Consider the following 25,283-nt stretch of genomic DNA (forward strand, 5'->3'; position numbering starts at 1 on the left):
GCCTTGATGACAGCTTTGCACACTCTTGGGATTCTATCAACCAGCTTCATGAGGAATGCAACCAGCTTCCACCTGGAATGCATTTCAAATAACAGCTGTGCCTTGTCAAAAGTTAATTTGTGTAATGTCTTTCCTTTTTAATGCGTTTGAGCCCAATCACTTGTGTTGTGACAAGGTAGGGGTGGTATACAGAAGATAGCCCTATTTGCTAAAAGACCAAGTCCATATTATGGCAAGAACAGCACAAATAAGCAAAGAGAAACGACAGTCCATAATTACTTCAAGACACGAAGATCAGTCAATCCGGAAAATGTCAAGAACTTTGAAAGTTTCTTCAAGTGCAGTTGCAAAAACCATCAAGCACAATGATGAAACTGGCTCTCATGAGGACCGCCACAGGAAAAGGAAGACCCAGAGTTACCTCTGCTGCTGAGGAAAAGTTAATTAGAGTTAACTTTACCTCAGAAATTGCAGCCCAAATAAATGCTCCACAGAATTCAAGTAACAGACACATCTCATCATCAACTCTTCAGAGGAGTTTGCGGTTAGTGGGACTATCATTTGTTTTTCAACAGGACATTGACCCGACACGCCTTCAGGCTGTGTAAGGGCTATTTGACCAAGAAGGAGAGTGATGGAGTGCTGCATCAGATGACCTGGCCTCCACAATCCCCCAACTTCAACCCAATTGAGATTAAATGGAATCAGTTGGACCGCAGAGTGAAGGAAAAGTGCTCAGCATATGTGGGAACTACTTCAAGACTGTTGGAAAAGCATTCCAGGTGAGGTTGGTTGAGAGAATACCAAGAGTGTGCAAAGCTGTCATCAAGGAAAAGTTTGGCTACTTTGAAGAATCTAAAATCTATTTTGATTTGCTTAACATTTTTGGTTATTACATGTTTCCATATGTGTTATTTCATAGTTTTGATGTCTTCGCTATAATACTACAATGTAGAAAATAGTGCAACTAAAGAAAACCCCTTGAATGAGTAGGTGTGTCCAGACTATATACAGTTGAAGTCGTAAGTTTACATACACTTAGGTTGGAGTCATTAAAACTAGTTTTTCACCTCTCCACAAATTTCTTGTTAACAAACTATAGTTTTGGCAAGTCGGTTAGGACATTCACTTTGTGCATGACACAAGTAATTTTTCCAACAATTGTTTACAGACAGATTATTTCACTTATAATTAACTGTATCACAATTCCAGTGAGTTAGACGTTTACATAAACTAAGTTGTATGTGTCTTGAAACAGCTTCGAAAAATATAGAAAATTATGTAATGGCTTTAGAAGCTTCTGATAGGCTAATTGACATCATTTGAGTAAATTGTAGGTGTACCTGTGGATGTATTTCAAGGCCTACCTTCAAACTCAGTGCCTATTTGCTTGACATCATGGGAAAATCCAAATAAATCAGCCAAGACCTCAGAAAAAAATTGTGGATCTCCACAAGTCTGATTCATCCTTGGGAGCAATTTACAAACGCCTGAAGGTACCACGTTCATCTGTACAAACAATAGTACACAAGTATAAACACCATGGGACCATGCAGTCGACATACCGCTCAGGAAGGAGACGCGATCTGTCTCCTAGAGATAAACTTACTTTGGTGCGAAAAGTGCAAATCAATCCGAGAACAACAGCAAAGAACCTTGTGAAGATGCTGGAGGAAACAGGTACAAAAGTATCTGTATCCACAGTAAAACAAGTCTTATATCGACATAACCTGAAAGGCCACACAGCAAGGAAGAAGCCACTGCTCCAAAACCGTCATAAAAAAGCCAGACTACGGTTTGCAACTGCACATGGGGACAAAAGTTGTACTTTTTGGAGAAATGTCCTGTGGACTGATGAAACAAAAATAGAACTGTTTGGCCATAATGACCATTGTTATGTTTGGAGGAAAAAGGAGGAAGCTTGCAAGCCGAAGAACACCATCCCAACCGTGAAGCACGGGGGTGGTAGCCTCATGTTGTGGGGGTGCTTTGCTGCAGGAGGGACTGGTGCACTTAACATAATAGATGGCATCATGAGGATGGAAAATTATGTGTATATATTGAAGCAACATCTCAAGACATCAGTTAAAGCTTGGTTGCAAATGAGTCTTCCAAATAGACAATGACTCCAAGCATACTTCCAAAGCTGTGGTAAAATGGCTTAAGGACAACAAAGTGAAGGTATTGGAGTGGCCATCCCAAACCCCTGACCTCAATCCATTAGAACATTTGTGGGCAGAACTGAAAAAGCATGTGCGAGCAAGAAGGCCTACAAACCTGACTCAGTTACACCAGCTCTGTCAGGAGGAATGGGCCAAAATTCACCCAACTTATTGAGGGAAGCTTGTGGAAGGCTACCCGAAATGTTTGACCCAAGTTAAACAATTTAAAGGCAATGCTACCAAATACTAATTGAGTGTATGTAAACTTCTGAACCACTAGGAATGTGATGAAAGAAATAAAAGCTTAAATAAATAATTGTCTCTACCATTATTCTGACATTTCACATTCTTATTGTGAAAAACTGAGTTTAAATATATTTGGCTAAGGTGTATGTAAACTTCCGACTTCAACTTTATATATACAGTGCATTCGGAAAGCATTCAGACCCCTTGACTTTTTACACATTTTGTAATCTTACAGCCTTATTAAAAAATAGATTAAATATTTTTTCCCCTCATCAATCTACACACAATACCCCACAATGACAAAGCAAAAACAAGTGTCTATAAATTTTTGCAAATTTATAATAAAAAAAACAACTACTGAAATACCACATTTTCATAACTATTCAGACCCTTTACTCAGTACTTTGTTGAAGCCCCTTTGGCAGCAATTACAGTCTCAAGTCTTCTTGGGTATGATGCTAAAAGCTTGACACATCTGTTTTTGAGGAGTTTCTCCCATTCTTCTCTGCAGATCCTCTCAAGCTTTGTCAGGTTGGATGGGGAGCGTTGTTGCACAGCTATTTTCAGGTCTCTCCAGAGATGTTCGATCCGGGCTCTGAATGGGCCACTCAAGAACATTCAGAGACTTGTCCTGAAGCCACTCCTGTGTTGTCTTGGCTGTGTGTTTAGGGTCATTGTCCTGTTGGAAGGTGACCCTCCCCCCCCCCAGTCTGAGTACCTGAATGCTCTGGAGCAGGTTTTCATCAAGGATCTTCTTTACTTTTCTCCGTTCATATTTACCTAGATCCTGACTAGTCTTTCAATCTCTGCCTCTGAAAAACATTCTCACAGCATGATGCTGCCACCACCATGCTTCATAGTGGGTTGGTGCCAGGTTTCCTCCAGACGTGGCTCTTGGCATTCAGGACAAATAATGCAATCTTGGTTTCGTCAGACCAGAGAATCTTGTTTGCAATGGTCTGAGAGTCCTTTAGGTGCCTTTTGGCAAACTCCAACCGAACTGTCGTGTGCCTTTTACTGAAGAGTGGCTTCTGTCTGGCCACTCCACCATAAAGGCCTGTTTGGTGGAGTGCTGCAGAGATGGTTGTCCTTCTGGAAGGTTCTCCCATCTCCATAGCAGAACTCTGGAGCTCTGTCAGAGTGACCATCAGATACTTGGTCACCTCCTTGAATCTTACTACACCGGCTCTGACGCTCGTCGGCTGTGACAGGGCTTGAAAGGTATTACGGACTACAAAGGGAAACTCAGCTGCGAGCTGCCCAGTGATGCAAGCCTACCAGACAAGCTAAATGCCTTTTATGCTCGCTTTGAGGCAAGAAACACTGTAGCATACATGAGAGCGCCAGCTGTTCCGGACGACTGTGTGATCACGTTCTCCGTAGCCGATGTGGCAAGACCTTTAAACAGGTCAACATTCACAAAGCCACTGGGCCAGATGGATTACCAGGACTTGTACTCAAAGCATGCACGGACCAACTGGCAAATGTCTTCACAGACATTTTCAACTTCTCCCTGGCAGAGTCTGTAATAACTATATGCTTCAAACAATCCACCATAATCCCTGTGCCCAAGGAAGCGAGGGTAACCTGCCTAAATGATTACCGCCTGTAGCACTCACGTCGGTAGCCACATGAAGTGCTTAGAAAGGCTTTGAAAGGTCATGGCTCACATCAACACCATCATGCCAGAAATCCTAGACTCACTCCAATTTGCATACCACTCCAACAGATACACAGATGACGCAATCTCAATCACACTCCACACTGCCCTTCCCGTCTGGACAAAAGGAACACCTACAGTGGGGAGAACAAGTATTTGATACACTGCTGATTTTGCAGGTTTTCCTACTTACAAAGCATGTAGAGGTCTGTAATTTCTATCATAGGTACACTTCAACTGTGAGAGACGGAATCTACAACAAAAATCCAGAAAATCACATTGTATGATTTTTAAGTAATTAATTTGCATTTTATTGCATGACATAAGTATTTGATACATCAGAAAAGCAGAACTTAATATTTGGTACAGAAACCTTTGTTTGCAATTACAGAGATCATACGTTTCCTGTAGTTCTTGACCAGGTTTGCACACACTGCAGCAGGGATTTCGGCCCACTCCTCCATACAGACCTTCTCCAGAACCTTCAGGTTTCGGGGCTGTCGCTGGACAATACGGACTTTCAGCTCCCTCCAAAGATTTTCTATTGGGTTCAGGTCTGGAGACTGGCTAGGCCACTCCAGGACCTTGAGATGCTTCTTACGGAGCTACTCCTTAGTTGCCCTGGCTGTGTGTTTCGGGTCGTTGTCATGCTGGAAGACCCATCTTCAATGCTCTTACTGAGGGAAGAAGGTTGTTGGCCAAGATCTCGCGATACATGGCCCCATCCATCCTCCCCTCAATACGGTGCAGTCGTCCTGTCCCCTTTGCAGAAAATAATGATGTTTCCATCTCCATGCTTCACGGTTGGGATGGTGTTCTTGGGGTTGTACTCATCCTTCTTCTTCCTCCAAACACGGCGAGTGGAGTTTAGACCAAAAAGCTCTATTTTTGTCTCATCAGACCACATGACCTTCTCCCATTCCTCCTCTGGATCATCCAGATGGTCATTGGCAAACTTCAGAAGGGGCTGGACATGCGCTGGCTTGAGCAGGTGGACCTTGCGTGCGCTGCAGGATTTTAATCCATGACGGCGTAGTGTGCTACTAATGGATATCTTTGAGACTGTGGTCCCAGCTCTCTTCAGGTCATTGAACAGGTCCTGCCGTGTAGTTCTGGGCTGATCCTTCACCTTCCTCATGGTCATTGATGCCCCACTAGGTGAGATCTTGCATGGAGCCCCAGACCGAGGATGATTGACCATCATCTTGAACTTCTTCCAACTTCTTCCATTTTCCATTCCCTGATGTCCTTACACAGCTCTCTGGTCTTGGCCATTGTGGAGAGGTTGGAGTCTGTTTGATTGAGTGTGTGGACAGGTGTCTTTTATACAGGTAACGAGTTCAAACAGGTGCAGTTAATACAGGTAATGAGTGGAGAACAGGAGGGCTTCTTTTTTCAATTGAAAGTTTTATTAAGTTTTCTTGTTTTTCAATCAACCAACAAAACACATTCCACATTCACAGATGTGACAGGCTTAAAAAAGTTTTTAAAAGTTTTTAAAAGATAAAATAATAATACATTTGAAAAAAAATACAATTAAAATAAAAGATTAAGAAAAAAATATATATATATATATTTTTTTTTCCTTGGTGCATATATATATATATACATACATACCCACATATATACAGTGCCTTGCGAAAGTATTCGGCCCCCTTGAACTTTGCGACCTTTTGCCACATTTCAGGCTTCAAACATACAGATATAAAACTGTATTTTTTTGTGAAGAATCAACAACAAGTGGGACACAATCATGAAGTGGAACGACATTTATTGGATATTTCAAACTTTTTTAACAAATCAAAAACTGAAAAATTGGGCGTGCAAAATTATTCAGCCCCTTTACTTTCAATGCAGCAAACTCTCTCCAGAAGTTCAGTGAGGATCTCTGAATGATCCAATGTTGACCTAAATGACTATCAGCTCTGCCAGAGGCTCCGCCCCCAACAAGTAGAGCAGGGGGGACAGCGAGCACCCTTGTCTTGTGCCCCGTTCCAGAGGGGATCTGTCAGAGTTCAGTCCATTAGTAGTCACCATGGCATTTGGATGAGAGTATAGTGATTTGATCCATTTAATAAAATTTGGGCCCATATTGAACTTTTCTAAGACTGAAAACAGAAAGCTCCACTCCTGTCAAACGCCTTCTCAGCATCCAGTGAAGCCAGCAGGACAGGGGTCTTCTGTGCATTTACTTGATCAATAATATTAAAAAGACGGCGAATGTTATCAGAAGAGTATCTGTCTCTAATAAATCCAGTTTGGTCCGCTTTTATTATTTTGGTCTTTTGGCGAGCAATTTGGTAATTATTTTATAGTCGAAATCCAACAAGCTTATGGGCCGGAAGAACGAGCAGGATAGGGGGTCCTTGTCCTTTTTTAGCAACACTGTAATGCGAGCTGTGTGCATTGATTCTGGGAGAACTCCGTTTTTGCAAAAATCCTCCAGCATTGGCATGAAGATAGGGCTGAGCTGGGGCCAAAAAGCTTTGTAGAACTCTCTGTGGAATCCATCTGGGCCTGGGGACTTATTAGGTGGCATGGAGGTAATTGCCTCCAGGATCTCCTCAGGAGTGAAGGGGGAGTTGAGATCTTCTTGGTCGGTCTCTGATAGTTTAGGTAGCGAGATTTCCTCTAGGAAAGAGTGGAGTTCTGCCTCCGTGTGTTTTCTCTCAGAGGTATATAGTTTGCAGTAAAAATCATGAAAAGTTAAATTTATCTTTTTTGGGTCATATGTGACCTCGTCCTCTGCTGTTCGGATAGCCATGATTGTACGCTCTGACTGGTTTTCTGACTGAAAACCATTTTTTTATCTCCCGAGTGTAGTCCTGGCTTTGGCTTTGGCTGCTTTAAGATGACTCCAGGAGGTGCTGTCTGGGGATTGTTTATGTATTTTTTCACAGCGTTCCAGCTCCCCCTCAAGATTTAGCCTGTGTGCTTCCATTGCTTTTTTCTTAGAGGAAGCATATGCAATTAGATGACCTCTTAGTGTGGCTTTAGCAGCGTCCCACATTGTGGCCGGAGAAACAGGATCATCTTTATTGTCTTGTGTGTAGTTGTCTATCCATGTAGTTACCAATGTATGGAACGCTTCGTTAGATAGCATGGAGGTGTTGAATTTCCAGCTCTTTGACCTCGGGATGTTTTTGCAGAGGTCAAAGTGGAGGTGGACAAAGGCGTGATCTGAAAGTGCTATGGGTCCGATTGTACATGTGGCTGAATTTATGAAACTCTTTGGAATAAAAATGTAATCTATACGGGAGTAGGTGTTATGGACATTAGAGTAGTATGTATAGTCCATAGATGAGCTATTAGTCTCTCTCCAGATATCTATCAGTCCTATCTCTTTAGTAAGAGAGTTCAACATCTTTGCAGATCTAGGATTTGTGGTGGGGACTTGAGATGATTTGTCTAGGGTTGGGTTAAGGGTACAATTAAAATCTCCGGCCACCACGCCAAAGGAAACACAATGCTCATTGAACAGGGTTATCATTTTTGACATGAAAGCAGGAGTATCTGTGTTAGGGGCGTATATGTTTAAGATAGTAATTGGTTGACCATATAGTGACCCAGTTATCAAAATAAATCTCCCCTCCGGATCAGATATGTTTTTGTCAATTATGAATGGAACATTTTTATGGATAAGTATGGCTGTGCCTCTACTGTTTGATTTGAAAGATGAGAAATACACCTGTCCCACTCAAGCTCTGCGGAGTTTGGCATGTTCAGCATCACAGAGGTGTGTCTCTTGTAATAGCGCGATGTCTGCCTTTTCCTTTTTTAGAGCACATAGTATCTTTTTCCATTTTATTGCATGCCCTAGACCATGGCAGTTCCATGTCAATAGATTTAAGGTACTAGTCATCGTCATCGAACAGTAATCAAACTTTAGTGCAAGTCATCGCTGGGTAAAAGTGGATAGTAGTTACAGCTGCGTTCACATAAAAGGAAAATAAATGGTGTACATAAAATAATAATCTCTGAACACCCCAGCCGAGTTCCCAAACAACTCGAAAGATCCCGTTGGATCTATTACCCCCCAGCTTAGTCTCAATTCTGTGTTCCGAAAAAAAACAAAAAAACGGGAACAGTTAGCAACGCACAACGTCTCCCTCTCCCCACCAAAGAAATGCCTCATCCTCTCCACCCCGCATTGAGTAAATGACACAGTAGCCCCCGTCCAGACTGGTTGTCTGGCTGCTGGTGGGGGCCTCAGTGCTCGGTGAGCTCTCTCGAGTTCTATGGGCCTGTCGGTGGACAGGTGGAGCCACTCGGGACATTTTTGTCTTGCAGGTAGCGGATCAGTGGCATGTTTCCCTCTTCTTTTTCGCTCAGCTTGAATAGAACACAATTATTCCTTCGCCCCTGTTTTCCAGGTCCTCTGTTTTCTCTTCCAGATGCTCTATTTTCTTTTTAGCATATGCTATTGTTTCCATGGCATCTGTCAATAAGTTTTCCATGGATAGGATTCGCCCCTCTGCCTCGTCCAGGCGCCCCGCGTTTATGGTTATCTTGTTGTTGATGTCAGGCAAAGCGTTTTCCAGGATTATCACCTTGCCCCCCCCTATCGCACTGAGCTGAGAGTTAATGGCATCTAATTTAGTGTTTAGTTCTGTACGTTGGGATCTCAACTCAGAAAGGATGTCTTCGACAGAGTGCGAGGTTGGCATTCGTTGTGCCTCGGGGGGAGCGGGTCCTCTTGTTCCTGGCTAATGGCGCTAGCTTTTTCTGAAGCTAGCTTCTTCTTGGAGGCTTTTTGGAGCTCCGTCGCTAATGCTCGAGTCCGGGTAAAAATGTCACCTGTAGTGTCGCCTTTTGTAGCCGCCATGACTTTTTTTTTACTAAAGCTAAATGAGTTTGAACTTGGAGTGGAGGTAAGTTTAGGAATTGGAAACTACTTGTGTGGAGCTCTTAGTTCATGCGGCCATCTCGTTCAAGGGTCACGTGATCCCCCACAGGAGGGCTTCTTAAAGAAAAACTAACAGGTCTGTGAGAGCTGGAATTCTTACTGGTTGGTAGGTTATCAAATACTTATGTCATGCAATAAAATGCAAATTAATTACTTAAAAATCATACAATGTGATTTTTTGGATTTTTGTTTTAGATTCCGCCTCTCACAGTTGAAGTGTACCTATGATAAAAATGACAGACCTCTACATGCTTTGTACATGCTTGTTCTCTCCACTGTATGTGAGAATGCTGTTCATTGACTACAGCTCAGCATTCAACACCATAGTTGCCCACAAAGCTCATCACTAAGGACCCTGGGACTAAACACCTCCCTCTGCAACTTCTGCACCCAGGGGGTAAGGGTAGGCGACAACACATCTGTGATTCTGATCCTCAACACGGGGTCCCATCAGGGGTGCATGCTTAGTCCCCTCCTGAAGTCCCTGTTCTCCCACGACTGTGTGGCCAAACACCCCGGCCATCCTACAAACTAAGCTTGATGCCTTCAATCTCACACAAATTATCAATGAACCTACCAGGTACAACCCCAAATCAGTAAACACGGGCACCCTCATAGATGTCATCCTAACTAATTCGCCCTCCAAATACACCTCTGCTGTTTTCAATCAAGATCTCAGCGATCACTGCCTCATTGCCTGCATCCGTAATGGGTCTGCGACCAAACGACCACCTCTCATCACTGTCAAACGCTCCCTGAAACACTTCTGCGAGCAGGCCTTTCTAATCGACCTGGCCGGGGTATCCTGGAATGACATTGACTTCATCCCGTCAGTAGATGATGCCTGGCTATTCTTTAAAAGTGCCTTCCTCAACATCTTAAATAAGCATGCACTTCTCAAAAAATTTAGAACTAGGAATAGGTATAGTTCCCTTGACCAGCACAAAAACATCCTGTGGCGTTCTGCATTAGCATCAAATAGCCCCCGTGATATGCAACTTTTCAAGGAAGTTAGGAACAAATATACACAGGCAGTTAGAAAAGCTAAGGCAAGCTTTTTCAAATAGAAATTTGCATCCTGTAGTACTAACTCAAAAAAGTTCTGGGACACTGGAAAGTCCATGGAGAATAAGAGCACCTCCTCCCAGCTTCCCACTGTTCTGAGGCTAGGAAACATTGTCACCACCGATAAATCCACTATAATTGAGAATTTCAATAAGCATTTCTCTACGGCTGGCCATGCTTTCCACATGGCTACCCCCACCCCGGTCAACTGCCCGGCACCCTTTACAGCAACCCGCCAAAGCCCCCACCATTTCTCCTTTACCCAAATCCAGATAGCCGATGTTCTGAAAGAGCTGCAAAATCTGGACCCCTACAAATCAGCCGGGCTAGACAATCTGGAGCCTCTCTTTCTAAAATTATCTGCCGAAATTGTTGCAACCCCTATTACTAGCCTGTTCAACCTCTCTTTCATATCATCTGAGATTCCCAAAGATTGGAAAGCTGCCGCGGTCATCCCCCTCTTCAAAGGGGGTGACACTCTAGACCCAAACTGCTACAGACCTATATCTATCCTACCTTGTCTTTCTAAGGTCTTCGAAAGCCAAGTTAACAAACAGATTACTGACCATTTCGAATCCCACCATACCTTCTCCGCTATGCAATCTGGTTTCAGAGCGGGTCATGGGTGCACCTCAGCCACGCTCAAGGTTCTAAACGACATCATAACCGCCATCGATAAGAGACATTACTGTGCAGCCATATTCATCGACATGGCCAAGGCTTTCGACTCTGTCAATCACAACATTCTTATTTGCAGACTCTACAGCCTTGGTTTCTCAAATGATTGCCTCGCCTGGTTTACCAACTACTTCTCTGATAAGAGTTCAGTGTGTCAAATCGGAGGGCCTGTTGTCTGGACCTCTGACAGTCTCTATGGGTGTGCCATAGGGTTCAATTCTCAGGCCGACTCTCTTTTCTGTATACATCAATGATGTTGCTCTTGCTGCTGGGGATTCTCTGATCCACCTCTACGCAGACGACACCATTCTGTATACTTCTGGCCCCTCCTTGGACACTGTGTTAACTAACCTCCAGACGAGCTTCAATGCCATACAACTCTCTTAAAACTAAATACATGCTTTTCAATCGAGCACCTGCTCGCCCGTCCAGCATCACTACTCTGGACGGCTCTGACTTAGAATACGTGGACAACTACAAATACCTGGGTGTCTGGTTAGACTGTAAACTCTCCTTCCAGACTCACATTAAGCATCTCCAATCCAAAATTAAATCTAGAATCGGCTTCCTATATCGCAACAAAGCATCCTTCACTCATGCTGCCAAACATACCCTCGTAAAACTGACCATCCTACTGATCCTCGACTTCGGTGATGTCATCTATAAAATAGCCTCCAACACTCTACTCAACAAACTAGATGCAGTCTATCACATTGCCATCCGTTTTGTCACCAAAGCCCCATACACTACCCACCATTGTGACCTGTACGCTCTCGTTGGTTGGCCCTCGCTTCATACTCGTCGCCAAACCCACAGGTTATCTACAAGTCTCTGCTAGGTAAAGCCCCGCCTTATCTCAGCTCACTGGTCACCATAGCAGCACCCACTCGTAGCACGCGCTCCAGCAGGTATATCTCACTGGTCACCCCCAAAGCCAATTCCTCCGTTGGTCATCTTTCCTTCCAGTTCTCTGCTGCCCATGACTGGAACAAATTGCAAAAATCTCTGAAGCTGGAGACTCACATCTCCCTCACTAGCTTTAAGCACCAGTTGTCAGAGCAGTTTACAGATCACTGCACCTGTACTTAGCCTATCTGTAAACAGCCCATCTATCTACCTACCTCATCCCCATACTGGTATTTATTTATTTTGCTCCTTTGCACCCCAGTATCTCTACCTGCACATTCATCTTCTGCCAATCTACCATTCCAGTGTTTAATTGCTATATTGTAATTACTTCACCACCATTGTTATGCAGGTGAGTGAGGACCCAAAAGCGATTTAACAGAAACAGAGTCTTTTAATGTCCAAACAGGGAAAACATAAATCCTCAATCTTTACAGGAGATGTCCAAACAGGGAAAACATAAATCCTCTATCTTTACAGGAGAGTCCCCCTTCTAGTAGTAGAGGAGAATAGCAGGGCTAGCGGCAACAGACTGCTGGTCCCACCGGGTAGGCGCGGGCCGTAGAGGACAGAGACACCTGCTCACACGCAGCATCTGATGAAGAGGCAGATTACGACAGGACGGGACAAGGGCAAAGCAAACAAGAATCCGACAAGGACAGAAGCAGAAACAGAGAGAGAAATAGAGACTTAATCAGAGGGCAAAAGAGGGGACAGGTGTGAGAGAGTAAACGAGGTCATTAGGAGAATGAGGAACAGCTGGGAGCAGGAACGGAACGATAGAGAGAGAGAGAGAGAGAGAGAAAGTAACCTAATACGACCAGCAGGGGGAAACGAAGAGAAGAGAAAGCACAGGGACAAGACATAACATGACAATACATGACAACCATGGCCTATTTATTTCCTTAACTTACCACATTTGCACTCACTGTATATAGACTTTTTGTTTTCTTTTGTTCTACTGTATTATTGATTGTATGTTTTGTTTATTCCATGTGTAACTCTGTGTTGTTGTATGTGTCGAATTGCTACGCTTTATCTTGGCCAGGTCGTAGTTGCAAATGAGAACTTGTTCTCAACTAGCCTACCTGGTTAAATAAAGGTGAAATAAATAAATAAATAAATAAATTTAAAGCACGACTCCAACACCATCATTAAGTTTGCAGACGACTCAACAGGGGACAGATCATCGACAATGATGAATCAGCCAAGAAGGAGGAGGTCAGAGAGCTGGCAGTGTGGTGCAAGGACAACAACCTCTCCTTCAATGTGAGCAAGACAAAGGAGCTGATCGTGGATTATAGGAAAAGGAGGGCCGAACAGGACCCCATTAACATTGACAGGACTGAAGTGGAGCCGGTTGAGAGTTAAGTTCCTTGGTGTCCACATCACCAACAAACTATCATGGTCCAAACACACACAGTTGTGAAGAGGACACGACAACACCTTTTCCCCCTTAGGAGACTGAAAACCTCATGGCATGGGTCCCCAGATCCTCAAAAAGTTATACAGCGGCACCATTGAGAGCTTCCTAACCTTGTTGCATTTCCGCCTGGTATGGCAACTGCTCAGCATCTGACTGTTAGGCACTACTACAGAGGGTAGTGCATACGGCCCAGTACATCACGGGGGCCAAGGTTCCTGACATCCAGGACCCATATACTAGCGGTGTCAGAACATTTTCAAAGACTCCAGTCATAGACTGTTCTCTCTGCTACCCCACGGCAAGCGGTACAGGAGCGCCAAGTCTAGGACCAAAATGCTCCTTAACAGCTTCTACCCCCAAGCCATAAGACTGCTAAACTAATCAAGCCACCCAGACTACATTTACTTTTGTTTTTACACTGCTGCTGCTAGCTGTTTATTATCTATGCATAGTCACTTTACAAATGACCTTGATTAACCTGTGCCCCCTCACATTGAGTTGGTACTGGTACCCCCTGTATATAGCCTTGTTATAGTTATGTACATTTCTTGTGTTAACTTGTGAGTAATCAGATTTATTTTACTTTAGTTTATTTAGTAAATATGTTATTAACTCTATTTCTTGAACTTAAGGGCTTGTAAGTAAGCATATCACGGTAAGACGTTAAGGTCTACACCTGTTGTGTACGTCGCATGTGAAAAATAACATTTGATTTGACCAAGGCCCTTCTCAAATCAAATAAAATTGGTCACATACACATGGTTAGCAGATGTTAATGCGAGTGTAGCGAAATGCTTGTGCTTCTAGTTCCAACCGTGCATTAATATCTAACAAGTAATCTAACAATTTAACAACAACTACCTTATACACACACAAGTGTAAAGGAATGAATAAGAATATGTACATATAAAAATATAGATGAGCGATGGCCGAACGGCATAGGCAAGATGCAGTATATGGTATAGAGTACAGTATATACATATGAGATGAGTAATGTAGGGTATGTAGACATTATATAAAATGGCATTGTTTAAAGTGACTAGTGATACATTTATTACATCCAATTTGTAATTATTAAAGTGGCTAGAGATTTGAGTCAGTATGTTGGCGGCAGCCACTCAATGTTAGTGATGGCTGTTTAACTGTCTGATGGCCTTGAGATAGAAGCTGTTTTTCAGTCTCTCGTTCCCAGGGTTGATGCACCTGTACTGTCCTCGCATTCTGGATGGTAGTGGGGTGAACAGGCCTTATGGTTGTGGGCGGAGCAGTTGCCGTACCAGGCGGTGATACAGCCTGACAGGATGCTCTCGTTTGTGCATCTGTAAAAGTTTGTGAGTGTTTTCGGTGACGAGACAAATTTCTTCAAGCCTCCTGAGGTTGAAGAGGCGCTGTTGCGCCTTCTTCAACACGCTGTCTGTGTGGGTGGACCATTTCATTTTGTCCGTGATGTGTACGCCGAGGAACTTAACACTTTCCACCTTCTCCACTACTGTCCCATCGATGTCCACGATCATCTCCTTTGTTTGGTTGACATTGAGTGAGGTTATTTTCCTGACACTACACTCCGAGGGCCCTCACCTCCTCCCTGTAGGCCATCTCGTCGTTGTTGGTAATCAAGCCTACCACTGTAGTAGTCATCTGCAAACTTGATGATTGAGTTGGATGCATGCATGGCCACACAGTCATGGGTGAACAGGGAGTACAGGAGAGGGCTAAGAATGCACCCTTGTGGGGCCCCAGTGTTGAGGATTATCGGGGTGGAGATGTTGTTTCCTACCCTTACCACCTGGGGGCGGCCCGTCAGAAAGTCCAGGACCCAGTTGCATAGGTCGGGGTCGAGACCCAGGGTCTCCGCCGACCTAGGAACCCTAACAAAGGGCCCCACTGGACTGAGGGGCAGCTCCAGACTGAGGTAGCTCGGGACTGAGAGGTAGCTCGGGACTGAGGGGTAGCTCGGGACTGAGGGGTAGCTCGGGACTGAGGGGAAGCTCGGGACTGAGGGGATGCTCAGGACTGAGAGGAAGCTCAGGCAGGTTGATGGCTCTGGCAGATCCTGGCTGGCTGGTGGTTCTGGCAGATCCTGGCTGACTGGTGGTTCCGGCAGATCCTGGCTGACTGGCAGCTCTGGCAGATCCTGGCTGACTGGCGGATCCTGGCTGAATGGCGGATCCTGGCTGACTGGCGGATCTGGAAGATCCTGGCTGACTGGCGGCTCTGGCTGCTCCATGCTGACTGGCGGCTCTGGCTGCTCCATGCTGACTGGCGGCTCTGGCTGCTCCATGCTGACTGGCAGCTCTGGCTGCTCCATGCAGACTGGCAGCTCCTTGCAGACTGGCAGCTCTGGCGGCTCCTTGCAGACTGGCAGCTCCTTGCAGACTGGCAGCTCTGGCAGCTCCTTGCAGACTGACAGCTCCTTGCAGACTGACAGCTCTGGCGGCTCCTTGCAGACTAGCAGCTCCTTGCAAGACTGACAGCTCTGGCGGCTCCTTGCAGACTGACAGCTCTGGCAGCGCTGAACAGGCGGGAGACTCCGGCAGCGCTGGAGAGGAGGAAGGCTCTGGCAGCGCTGGACTGAGGAGCTCTGGCGCCTCTGGAATGAGGGGCTCTGGCGCCTCTGGACTGAGGGGCTCTGGCGCCTCTGGACTGAGGGGCTCTGGCGCCTCTGGACTGAGGGGCGGGAGCTCTGGCAGCGCTGGACAGGCGGGAGACTCCGGCTGCACTGGAGAGGAGGAAGGCTCTAGCAGCGCTGGACAGGCGAGACGCACTATAGGCCTGATGCGTGGTGCCGGCACTCGTGGTACTGGGCCGAGGACACGCACCTCAGGGCGACTGCGGGAAGGAGAAACAGGGAGTACTGGGCTCTGGACACACATAGGAAGCCTGGTGCGGGGGGCTGCCACCGGAGGGCTGGTGCGTGTAGGTGGCAATGGATAGACCGGACCGTGCAGGTGCACTGGAACTCTTGACCATCGAGCCTGCCCAACCTTACCTGGCTCGATGCCCACTCTAGCCCGGCCGATAAGAGGAGCTGGTATGTACTGCACCGGGCTATGCACCCGCACTGGAGACACCGTGCGCTCCACAGCATAACACGGTGCCTGCCCGGTCTCTCTCCCTCTCCGGTAAGCACAGGAAGTTGGCGCAGGTCTCCTACCTGGCTTCGCCATACTCCCTGTGTGCCACCCCCCAATACATTTTTGGGGCTGACTCTCGGGCTTCCTACCGCGCCGCCGTGCTCGCTTCGCCAACCTCATTCTCCTGTAACCTTCCTCGCACTGCTCCATCGAATCCCAGGCGGGCTCAGGCACTCTCTCTGGGTCGACCGCCCACCTGTATATCTCTTCCCAAGTTGTGTAGTCCAGATTCTGCTCCCATGTCCCGAAATCCTGACATCGCTGCCTCTCCTGCTCCTCGTAATGCTGCCTCTCTGTTTTCGCTGCCTCCAGCTCTGCTTTGGGGCGGCGATATTCCCCTGGCTCTGCCCAGGGTCCTTCTCCGTCCAACTCGTCCTCCCAAGTCCATGAGTCTTGTGATGCTGGCTGCTTCTCCTGCTGTTGCTGCTTGTCACTACACCGCTTGGTCCTGTTGTGGTGGGTGGTTCTGTAACGGGATTCTTCTGGTGAAAGAGAGGCGGACCAAAACGCAGCGTGGTTATAATTCATGGTTCTTTAATAACAAAACTATACATGAATAAACTACAAAACAAGAAACATGAAAACACGAAACAGTCCCGTGTGGTACAAACACTGACACAGGAGACAACCACCCACAAAACCCAACACAAAACAGGCTACCTAAATATGGTTCCCAATCAGAGACAATGACTAACACCTGCCTCTGATTGAGAACCAGATCAGGCCAAACACAGAAACAGACAAACTAGACACACAACATAGAATGCCCACCCAGCTCACATCCTGACCAACACTAAAACAAGGAAACACACAAGAACTATGGTCAGAACGTGACAGACGCTTAGCTTATTTGATTTCCTTGCGGAGGGAATAGCTACACTGTTTGTATTTGGTCATGTTTCGGTCGCCTTGCCATGATTAAAAGCAGTGGTTCGCGCTGTTTCTGGTTGGGGAAGGTTTTAATAGTCACCGTGGGTACACGGTACCGATTTTCCCCTATCACAGACATTAAACTCTGTAAATGTTTTAAAGTCACCATTGGCATCATGGTGAAATCCCTGATGGGTTTCTTTCCTCTCCGGCAACTGAGTTAGGAAGGACGCCTTTATCTTTGTAGTGACTGGGTGCATTGATACCCCATCCTAAGTGTAATTAATAACTTCACCATGCTTAAAGGGATATTCAATGTTTCCTTTTTTTTACCCATTTACCAATAGGTGCCCTTCTTTGCGAGACATTGGAAAACCTCCCTGGTCTTTGTGGTTGACTCTGTGTTTGAAATTCACTGCTCGATTGAGGGACCTTACAGATAATTGTAAACTCAGCAAAAAAAGAAACATCTCTTTTTCAGGACCCTGTCTTTCAAAGATAATTCGTACAAATCCATTTAACTTCACAGATCTTCATTGTAAAGGGTTTAAACAATGTTTTCCATGCTTGTTCAATGAACCATAAGCAATTAATGAACATGCACCAGCGGAATGGTCATTAAGACACAAACAGCTTACAGGCGGTAGGCAATTAAGGTCACAGTTATGAAAACTTAGGACACTAAAGAGGCCTTTCTACTGACTCTGAAAAACACCAAAAGAAAGATGCCCAGGGTCCCTGCTCATCTGCGTGAACGTACCTTAGGCATGCTGCTAGGTGGCATGAGGACTGCAGATGTGGTCAGGGCAATAAATTGGAATGTCCGTACTGTGAGACGCCTAAAGACAGCGCTACAGGGAGACAGTACGGACAGCTGATAGTCCTTGCAGTGGCAGACCACGTGTAACAACACCTGCACAGGATCGGTACATCCGAACATCACAACTGCGGGACAGGTACAGGATGGCAACAACAACTGCCCAAGTTACACCAGGAACGCACAACCCCTCCATCAGTGCTCAGACTTTCCGCAATAGGCTGAGAGAGGCTGGACTGAGGGTTTGTAGGCTGTTGTAAGGCAGGTCCTCACCAGACATCACCGGCAACAACGTCACCTATGGGCACAAACCCACCATCACTGGACCAGACAGGACTGGCAAAAAGTGCTCTTCACTGACGAGTCGTAGTTTTGTCTCATCAGGGGTGATGGTCGGATTTGCGTTTATCGTTGGAGGAATGAGTGTTACACCGAGGCCTGTACTCTGGAGCGGGATCGATTTGGAGGTGAAGGGTCCGTCATGGTCTGGTGGTCTGGTGTGGTCTGGTGTGTCACAGCATCATCGGACTGAGCTTGTTGTCATTGCAGGCAATCTCAACGCTGTGCGTTACAGGGAAGACATCCTCCTCCCTCATGTGGTACCCTTCCTGCAGGCTCATCCTGACATGACCCTCCAGCATGACAATGCCACCAGCCATACTGCTCGCTCTTGCATGATTTCCTGCTCGACAGGAATGTCAGTGTTCTGCCTTGGCCTATGAATAGCCCGGATCTCAATTCCATTGAGCACGTCTGGGACCTGTTGGATCGGACGGTGAGGGCTAGGGCCATTCCCCCCCAGAAATGTCCGGGAACTTGCAAGTGCCTTGGTGGAAGAGTGGGGTAACATCTCACAGCAAGAACTGGCAAATCTGGTGCAGTCCATGAGGAGGAGATGCACTGCAGTACTTAATGCAGCTGGTGGCCACACCAGGTACTGACTGTTACTTTTGATTTTGACTCCCCCCCTTTGTTCAGGGACACATTATTCCATTTCTGTTAGTCACATGTCTGTGGAACTTGTTCAGTTTACATCTCAGTTGTTGAATCTTGTTAATATTTACACATGTTAAGTTTGCAGAAAATAAACGCAGTTGACAGTGAGAAACGTTTCTTTTTTTGCTGAGTTTGTGTGGAGGACAGAAATGAGGTAGTCATTCAAACATCATGTTAAACACTATTATTGCACACAGAGTGAGTCCATGCAACTTCTGTGACTTGTTAAGCATATTTTTACTCCTGAACTTATTTAGGCTTGCCATAACAAAGGGGCTGACTACTTATTGACTAAAGACATTTCATTTTTTATTAATTTCGAAAAAATATTATTCACTTTGACATTATGGGGTATTTATTGTGGGTAGGCCAGTGACAAATTCTTTCAACAGGCTATCTTCAGACGAGACTTGTGAGGCTTGTGGGCATCCTAGAACAAAACAAGTGACATGTTCATGGCAGTCTCACCTTTCCATGGCTAATACTGATTTCTCATGCTCAAACACAGGGATGGAAAGCCCGCTCGCTTAAAAATTGCAGTCTACTAGCCCAGCTGGCCTGTGCCAAAAATCCTTTGTCATTTCAAATATTGCATGTTACAGATTATGGACTAGTGCTGAGAAAACATGCAGTCTACTAGCCATGCTGGCCAGAGCCAAAAATTCTTATATTCCATCCCTGCTCAAACATGATAACAAAATCAATACTGCTAAATTCATTGTTTTTGGAATTTTCAATTCTCCTTGATGGTCTAGCTTATTTGTTTGGTGACTGTTAGTTCTCAAAGATTATATTATTACAAAATGTATAGCTCTATTACTTTTCCACATACTTTATCTTTCCCCCAAAAATATTTAAATTGTTTTTTATTTTATTTAGACTGTTTGAACTTAGGTGGCCTGAAAAACGCTTAGGTAGCCCACCGGCTGTCCAAGGAGTACAATGGCAGAAAAACCCCTTGTTAAAAGTAAGAACACAGTTTTATAGAAAAATGTTGGAATTTCAGTTGTGATTGGGGTATATTGACCAAATTATCAGGTCATTTTTGGATGTATTTTCCCTTCATGACCACAGACCCCCCCTAGAGGAGTGTTGACACTGGAACCCATTGACCTTGAACCCCACCCCCAATATGCAACACAAAGTTAGTCCCCGTGCAATATAAAGGGAATAGTGTGCCATTTCAGAGAGAGAGAGAGAGAGAGAGAGAGAGAGAGAGAGAGAGAGAGATCACAGATCATGAAGATTATTATGGGGCTAGACTATGCAGGTATTATTTTAAGTCACTGATGGTGAGTTGGGCCAAGGGCACCATTCAAGGGCCCCATTCAAGTGTTCACAGAAAAGGCTAATAACCCATTTTCATCACTTGGAGAAAGCATTCTTTATCTCCACAGTAAACAGTGCACATCCAAAGCACATCCACAATTGTATTACCCTGGAAAACTTTGGTAAACCTTTGGATACTGGTTTTGATGTAAAATAGTCCGTTACATTAATACGCTTACATCAAAAATGATGCAGGGACAATACAAACCGTCTCTGTTACTCAGGACATGTAGGCCTGCATACTGCATCTCTACCACTGTCACCTTGTGGCTATGACAATGCATTGCATGTTCAATCGTGTACTTATTCAGTATATTTTTAAGTAGACAATACAAACACAAGTCATAATTGAGTTATATGAGGACTATTTCGCTATGCAATTCTCAAATACAGTGTCACTTTTCACAATGACCGTTGACCAATATTCTTGTCTAAATTACGCAACACTATCTCAGTGTATCTTATTGATGCTGTTCCATTCATATACACCAGAGGGCATCAAGTACTTTCCCAAATATGAGAATTGTTGAGGTGTATCAGTCAAAACAGCATCAACTTCGCAAGTTGACTGAATGATTGTATTGATATATGTTATATCATGCCAAGCAGCAGGCATTGTGCCAAGCAAGGAGTGATGGTATTTGTGGTGGACGGTGAGCTCTTTCTGAGGAGGACATGGGATTGGTACAGAGCATAAATGACCTGTTGCGTAGAGTGGGAGCACAGTGACACCTAAGGGAGGGCAATGTGGGCTTCCCCTTTGATGCTCTTTGATGCTGAGAGCCAAGGGAGAGCTGCTGCCATGGCTTTTGAACCATGGCCAAGTTGGACACTGAATTTGGATGGAGGGAGCATGGCCCAGTAGTGAGTGGGTGTGGCCAGTCTGAGTGATGTCCTAGCTTGGTAACCTTCAGGGCCTGTCTTCATAAAAGGGGGTCTCAGAGTAGGAGTGCTGATCTAGAATCGGATTCCCTCTGTCCATGTAATTTGAATCAATTATGTTAATAAACGACTAAACATTGCCCCTGTTTCTTATAGTATTTTTTTGGTAAAGTTGAAGCTCATTTACTGCATTTCTATACAATTTAAAAAAACGTTAAAATACTATTTGGTGAACAGCAAAAACAACCAAAAATGAACCCAGCCATTATTGCCTTGGCTGCTGTAGTTTCATTCACTGCAGTCGATGTACAAACACATATAGCCATACAAATCTAATGTTATACCCCTGAAAGCTGAATAATTCGCACTGACGTGTAGCATCAGCGACTCTTCAGTCCAAAGTAATGATGAATTGCATAAAATCATCAACTCTTTTACATAGATATCTCTTTTCTAAAATGACATAGTGTTCACATTTGTATTCCTAGGCATTACTAATCAAGCTCTGCACAAAAAGACGTCAATAGAGCACACAGAGGATCGTATGATCACATTCACATGAATTATTAGAATATTACTTATGATTCGGTATTAATATCAGTGACGTAGTGGTAAGAAAAAGGTGGGTAATGGGAAAACTATCAACTCCAGTGGGTGATCGAGATAAGACAAACAACCACCGATATAAACGAGAATGTATGACATTTGTACAACTATATTGTTTGCCATTTAATCTAGGCCTATAGGGAAGATAGGCCATGTGGAGATGTTCATAATGAAACATATCTTTATCTAATAAAATAAAAAAAATAGAACTTGTTTGATAAGATTACTACAGATTTTCTCAGGGGACCCCACATGGGGCTCCGACAGCAAGTTTGGGAACCACTGTACCACAGGAGGTTGGTGGCACCTTAACTGGGGGATGACAGTCTCGTGGTAGTGGATGGAGCAGAATCAGTGGAATGGTATCAAATACATCAAACACATGGTTTCCATATGTTTGATGCCATTGCTTTGACTCCGTTCCAGCCATTATTATAAGCCGTCCTCCCCACAGCAGCCTCCAATACTGACTGTACTAACCTCTCTCTGTCTCCTCTGCTCAATTGCATGCATTGCAGCCTGCCTCAGCCTCACAACTCACTGAGCGCCACATCACTGTCTGTCTCAGTAGCCTACTCTCTGTAAAGCAAAGTTATTATAAGAACTTAGTAGCCTATTTTTTGCTCATGTAAATATAGGCTCGTTTTAATGTCAGCTCCTTACTTCATTCTTCTAGCTGGCTAAGTAGGCTAGCCAGAGACCTTCAACGTTACTGCAATATAAATCTCTGCCAGCAGCCACCTTTCCATGACATATATATTTTATCTATAACAAAGCGACTATTTACCATTTGTGCACTCATTCTCCGAGAGTAGGTTTTTGGTTGTTTGAGGGATGTCTGTAGACGCGGCAGGAATCGCAGGGTGGTTTTAAAAAGGCCTTTTGTCCGGCATCTCGCAAACTCTGCCAGCAGCGTCTCTATTTGCCTACTTGAGCTGACTTCATGCTGGGGTAGGCTTGTTCGTTTCACGTCTCAGGCCCTCGGTCTGTGCCGCGAGAAGGCGGGTTAGCCGTTTAAGAGAGCGTGGTGAATGTGCTGGTAAAAGGGCACACCCGGAAGTCAAGTGCTGGGGATGCAGGAGAACATAACGAACAAACCACTGTTGATGATTCCACTCGTTCGCAAAAAGGCAGTTGCGATTAGTTAGTTAACTCAAAGGGCAACATTTAGATATTGACACGTCATTTATTTTATTTATTGTGTACAAAATATATATTTTTATTATAATATACATATATATATATTTACAGGTGTGCTTATATGTAGTTACGTCCATGTATATGCTCTCTGTTCTAATGCAGTTTGAGTCAGTGAGTTGTGTAAAGTTTGTCTCGGGTGTCTTTTAGAATGATACTTTTGTCGTAATAAACATCAGCGAGATATGGTAGCCTACCAAAATTCTACATTTATGAGAAACTCTCTCGATAATAAATGTGCTCACAACAATCTATTCTGCGGCGTCACAAAGCAAGAAGGATGCTTATGGTTTGTGTGTATTGATAAAATATAAACTGCGCCTATGTGAGGAATAATGATATCTGCCAAGGCTTCACGACTTCTGCTAAACATGTGACCATAGCGTGCCAGTTCGTGGTTTTCCGTACTGCACTTTTCAGATCTAACACTGGTTATAGTAAAAATAACACCACCATTCCATACTCCGGGAATTAGACTATCGAACATGGACATTAAGGACCAAGGCGCTCAAATGGAGGCGCTACTGCCAACGGTAAGAAGCTACTCTTTCCCATTGCAATACACTGATTAGGCAGACGTTATCTTCTTTGTGGGGCACTCATCTTTAAGATCCAAATATTTGAGGGTGAAAGTAATTTAGATATTTGACAAGTATCATGTTCAATGTACTATAGTGTCATATTCTAGACGATATCAAAATCAGCGATATCGAACTAATTAGATCAACAGGGAAGCCCGGTATAATTGTTATATCCGCTATGATCAATCACCTGCAGTTTTTTAAATATTTTATTTTATTTTTATTTAACCTTTATTTAACTAGGCAAGTCAGTTTTAAGAACAAATTATTATTTACAATGACGCTAATACCTAGCATAACATATGCCATATTCTTTTCACACATCAGACAGTTTCAACCTATTCACGAATGACTTTTGTAATTTCATGTGAAATGCAATTTAATTTATTTTTGACAACTTTGAATGACGTTGCATTAAGCAGGCATTCTATTATAGGCTTCTCATAAATGTAAAATAATAACATCAGTGAAACTCGATATATTTATCATCTCCTCAATAGGCTACATACACTCATGTATGGATGCTCGTTCCTGCCATGCAAAAAACGAACCTGACTACAAATTATGGCATAGTAATTCATAATTATGAGGGTAAGACATTATTGTGAGATAGTAAGTCATAATTATGAGATAGTAAGTCGTTGTTATGAGAGAGTTGGTCATAATTATGAGATATGTCAGTATAATGATATAGTAAGTAATAATTATGAGATAGTAAGTTGTTATGAGAGTGCAAGTCATAATTATGAGATAGTATGCCATTATTTTGAGATAACAAGTCATTATTTTGAGATATGTAAGTCATAATATTATAGTAAGATGTAAGTATGTACTAAGTAAGTTAGTCATATGAAAGTACTAGTAAGTAGTAAGATAGGGTGCATATGTGTGTGTGAGAGAGAGATAGAGAGAGAGTTAGTTTGTGGTGATATTGTCCTATATTAATAAGGGGTATGGAGAGTTTTGTTGACGTGAGTTGGTGCCTGTTTGAAAATCAGGGACTGGTACATCCATTTTTGGACTTTTAAATTATTATTGAAGAATATAACTTAGAAATGCCTCATGAGCAAACAGTCTTACCCCATCAGAACCCAAAATATAAACTTGTTTAACTCCATTGTTTGTAAACAATGTAATTGTAAACAAACACTGATTATATTCAAAACATGGTTAAAACTATAATTTTGATCTCATAAATGGTCAGTCCATGCATCCATACAGGGCATTCGGAAAGTATTCAGACCCCTTGACCTTTTCCACATTTTGTTATGTTACGGCCTTATTCTAGAATGGATGGATGAAAAAATCTTCATCAATCTACACACATTACCCCACAACGACAAAGCAAACACAGTTTTTTCAAAATTTTAGTAAATGTATTAAAAATAAAACCTGAAATATCACATTTCTAAAGGTATTCAGACCCTTTACTCAGTACTTTGTTGATGCACCTTTGGCAGCGATTACAACCTCAAATTTTCTTGGGTATGACGCTACAAGCTTGGCACACCTGTATTTGGGGAGTTTCTCCCATTCGTTTCTGTAGATCCTGTCAGGTTGGATGGGGAGCATCACTGCACAGTTATTTTCAGGTCTCTCTCTCCAGAGATGTTCGATCGGGTTCAAGCCTGGGCTCTGGCTGCGCCACTCAAGGACATTCAGAGACTTGACCCGAAGCCACTCCTGCGTTGTCTTGGCTGTGTGCTTAGGGTCGTTGTCCTGTTGGAAGATGAACCTTCGCCCCAGTCTGAGGTCCAGAGCGCTCTGGAGCAGGTTTTCATCAAGGATTTCTCTGTACTTTTCTCTGTTCATCTTTCCCTCG

At 44.1% G+C, this 25,283-nt stretch overlaps 1 protein-coding gene across 1 annotated transcript in view; it reads left to right on the top strand.

Annotated features, from left to right (window-relative positions):
- The first annotated feature begins 22,840 nt into the window (after positions 1-22,840).
- LOC115143773 (sodium-driven chloride bicarbonate exchanger-like) overlaps positions 22,841-25,283 on the top strand; it is a 63,277-nt gene continuing 60,834 nt past the window's right edge. Inside the window, exon 1 of the mRNA XM_029684360.2 lies at positions 22,841-23,413. Coding sequence (XP_029540220.1) covers positions 23,366-23,413 — 48 coding nt within the window. The 5' untranslated portion in view covers positions 22,841-23,365. The remainder of the gene's footprint in view (positions 23,414-25,283) is intronic.

The sequence above is a fragment of the Oncorhynchus nerka genome, linkage group LG1, assembly GCF_034236695.1.
Source record: "Oncorhynchus nerka isolate Pitt River linkage group LG1, Oner_Uvic_2.0, whole genome shotgun sequence".
Taxonomy (NCBI): domain Eukaryota; kingdom Metazoa; phylum Chordata; class Actinopteri; order Salmoniformes; family Salmonidae; genus Oncorhynchus; species Oncorhynchus nerka.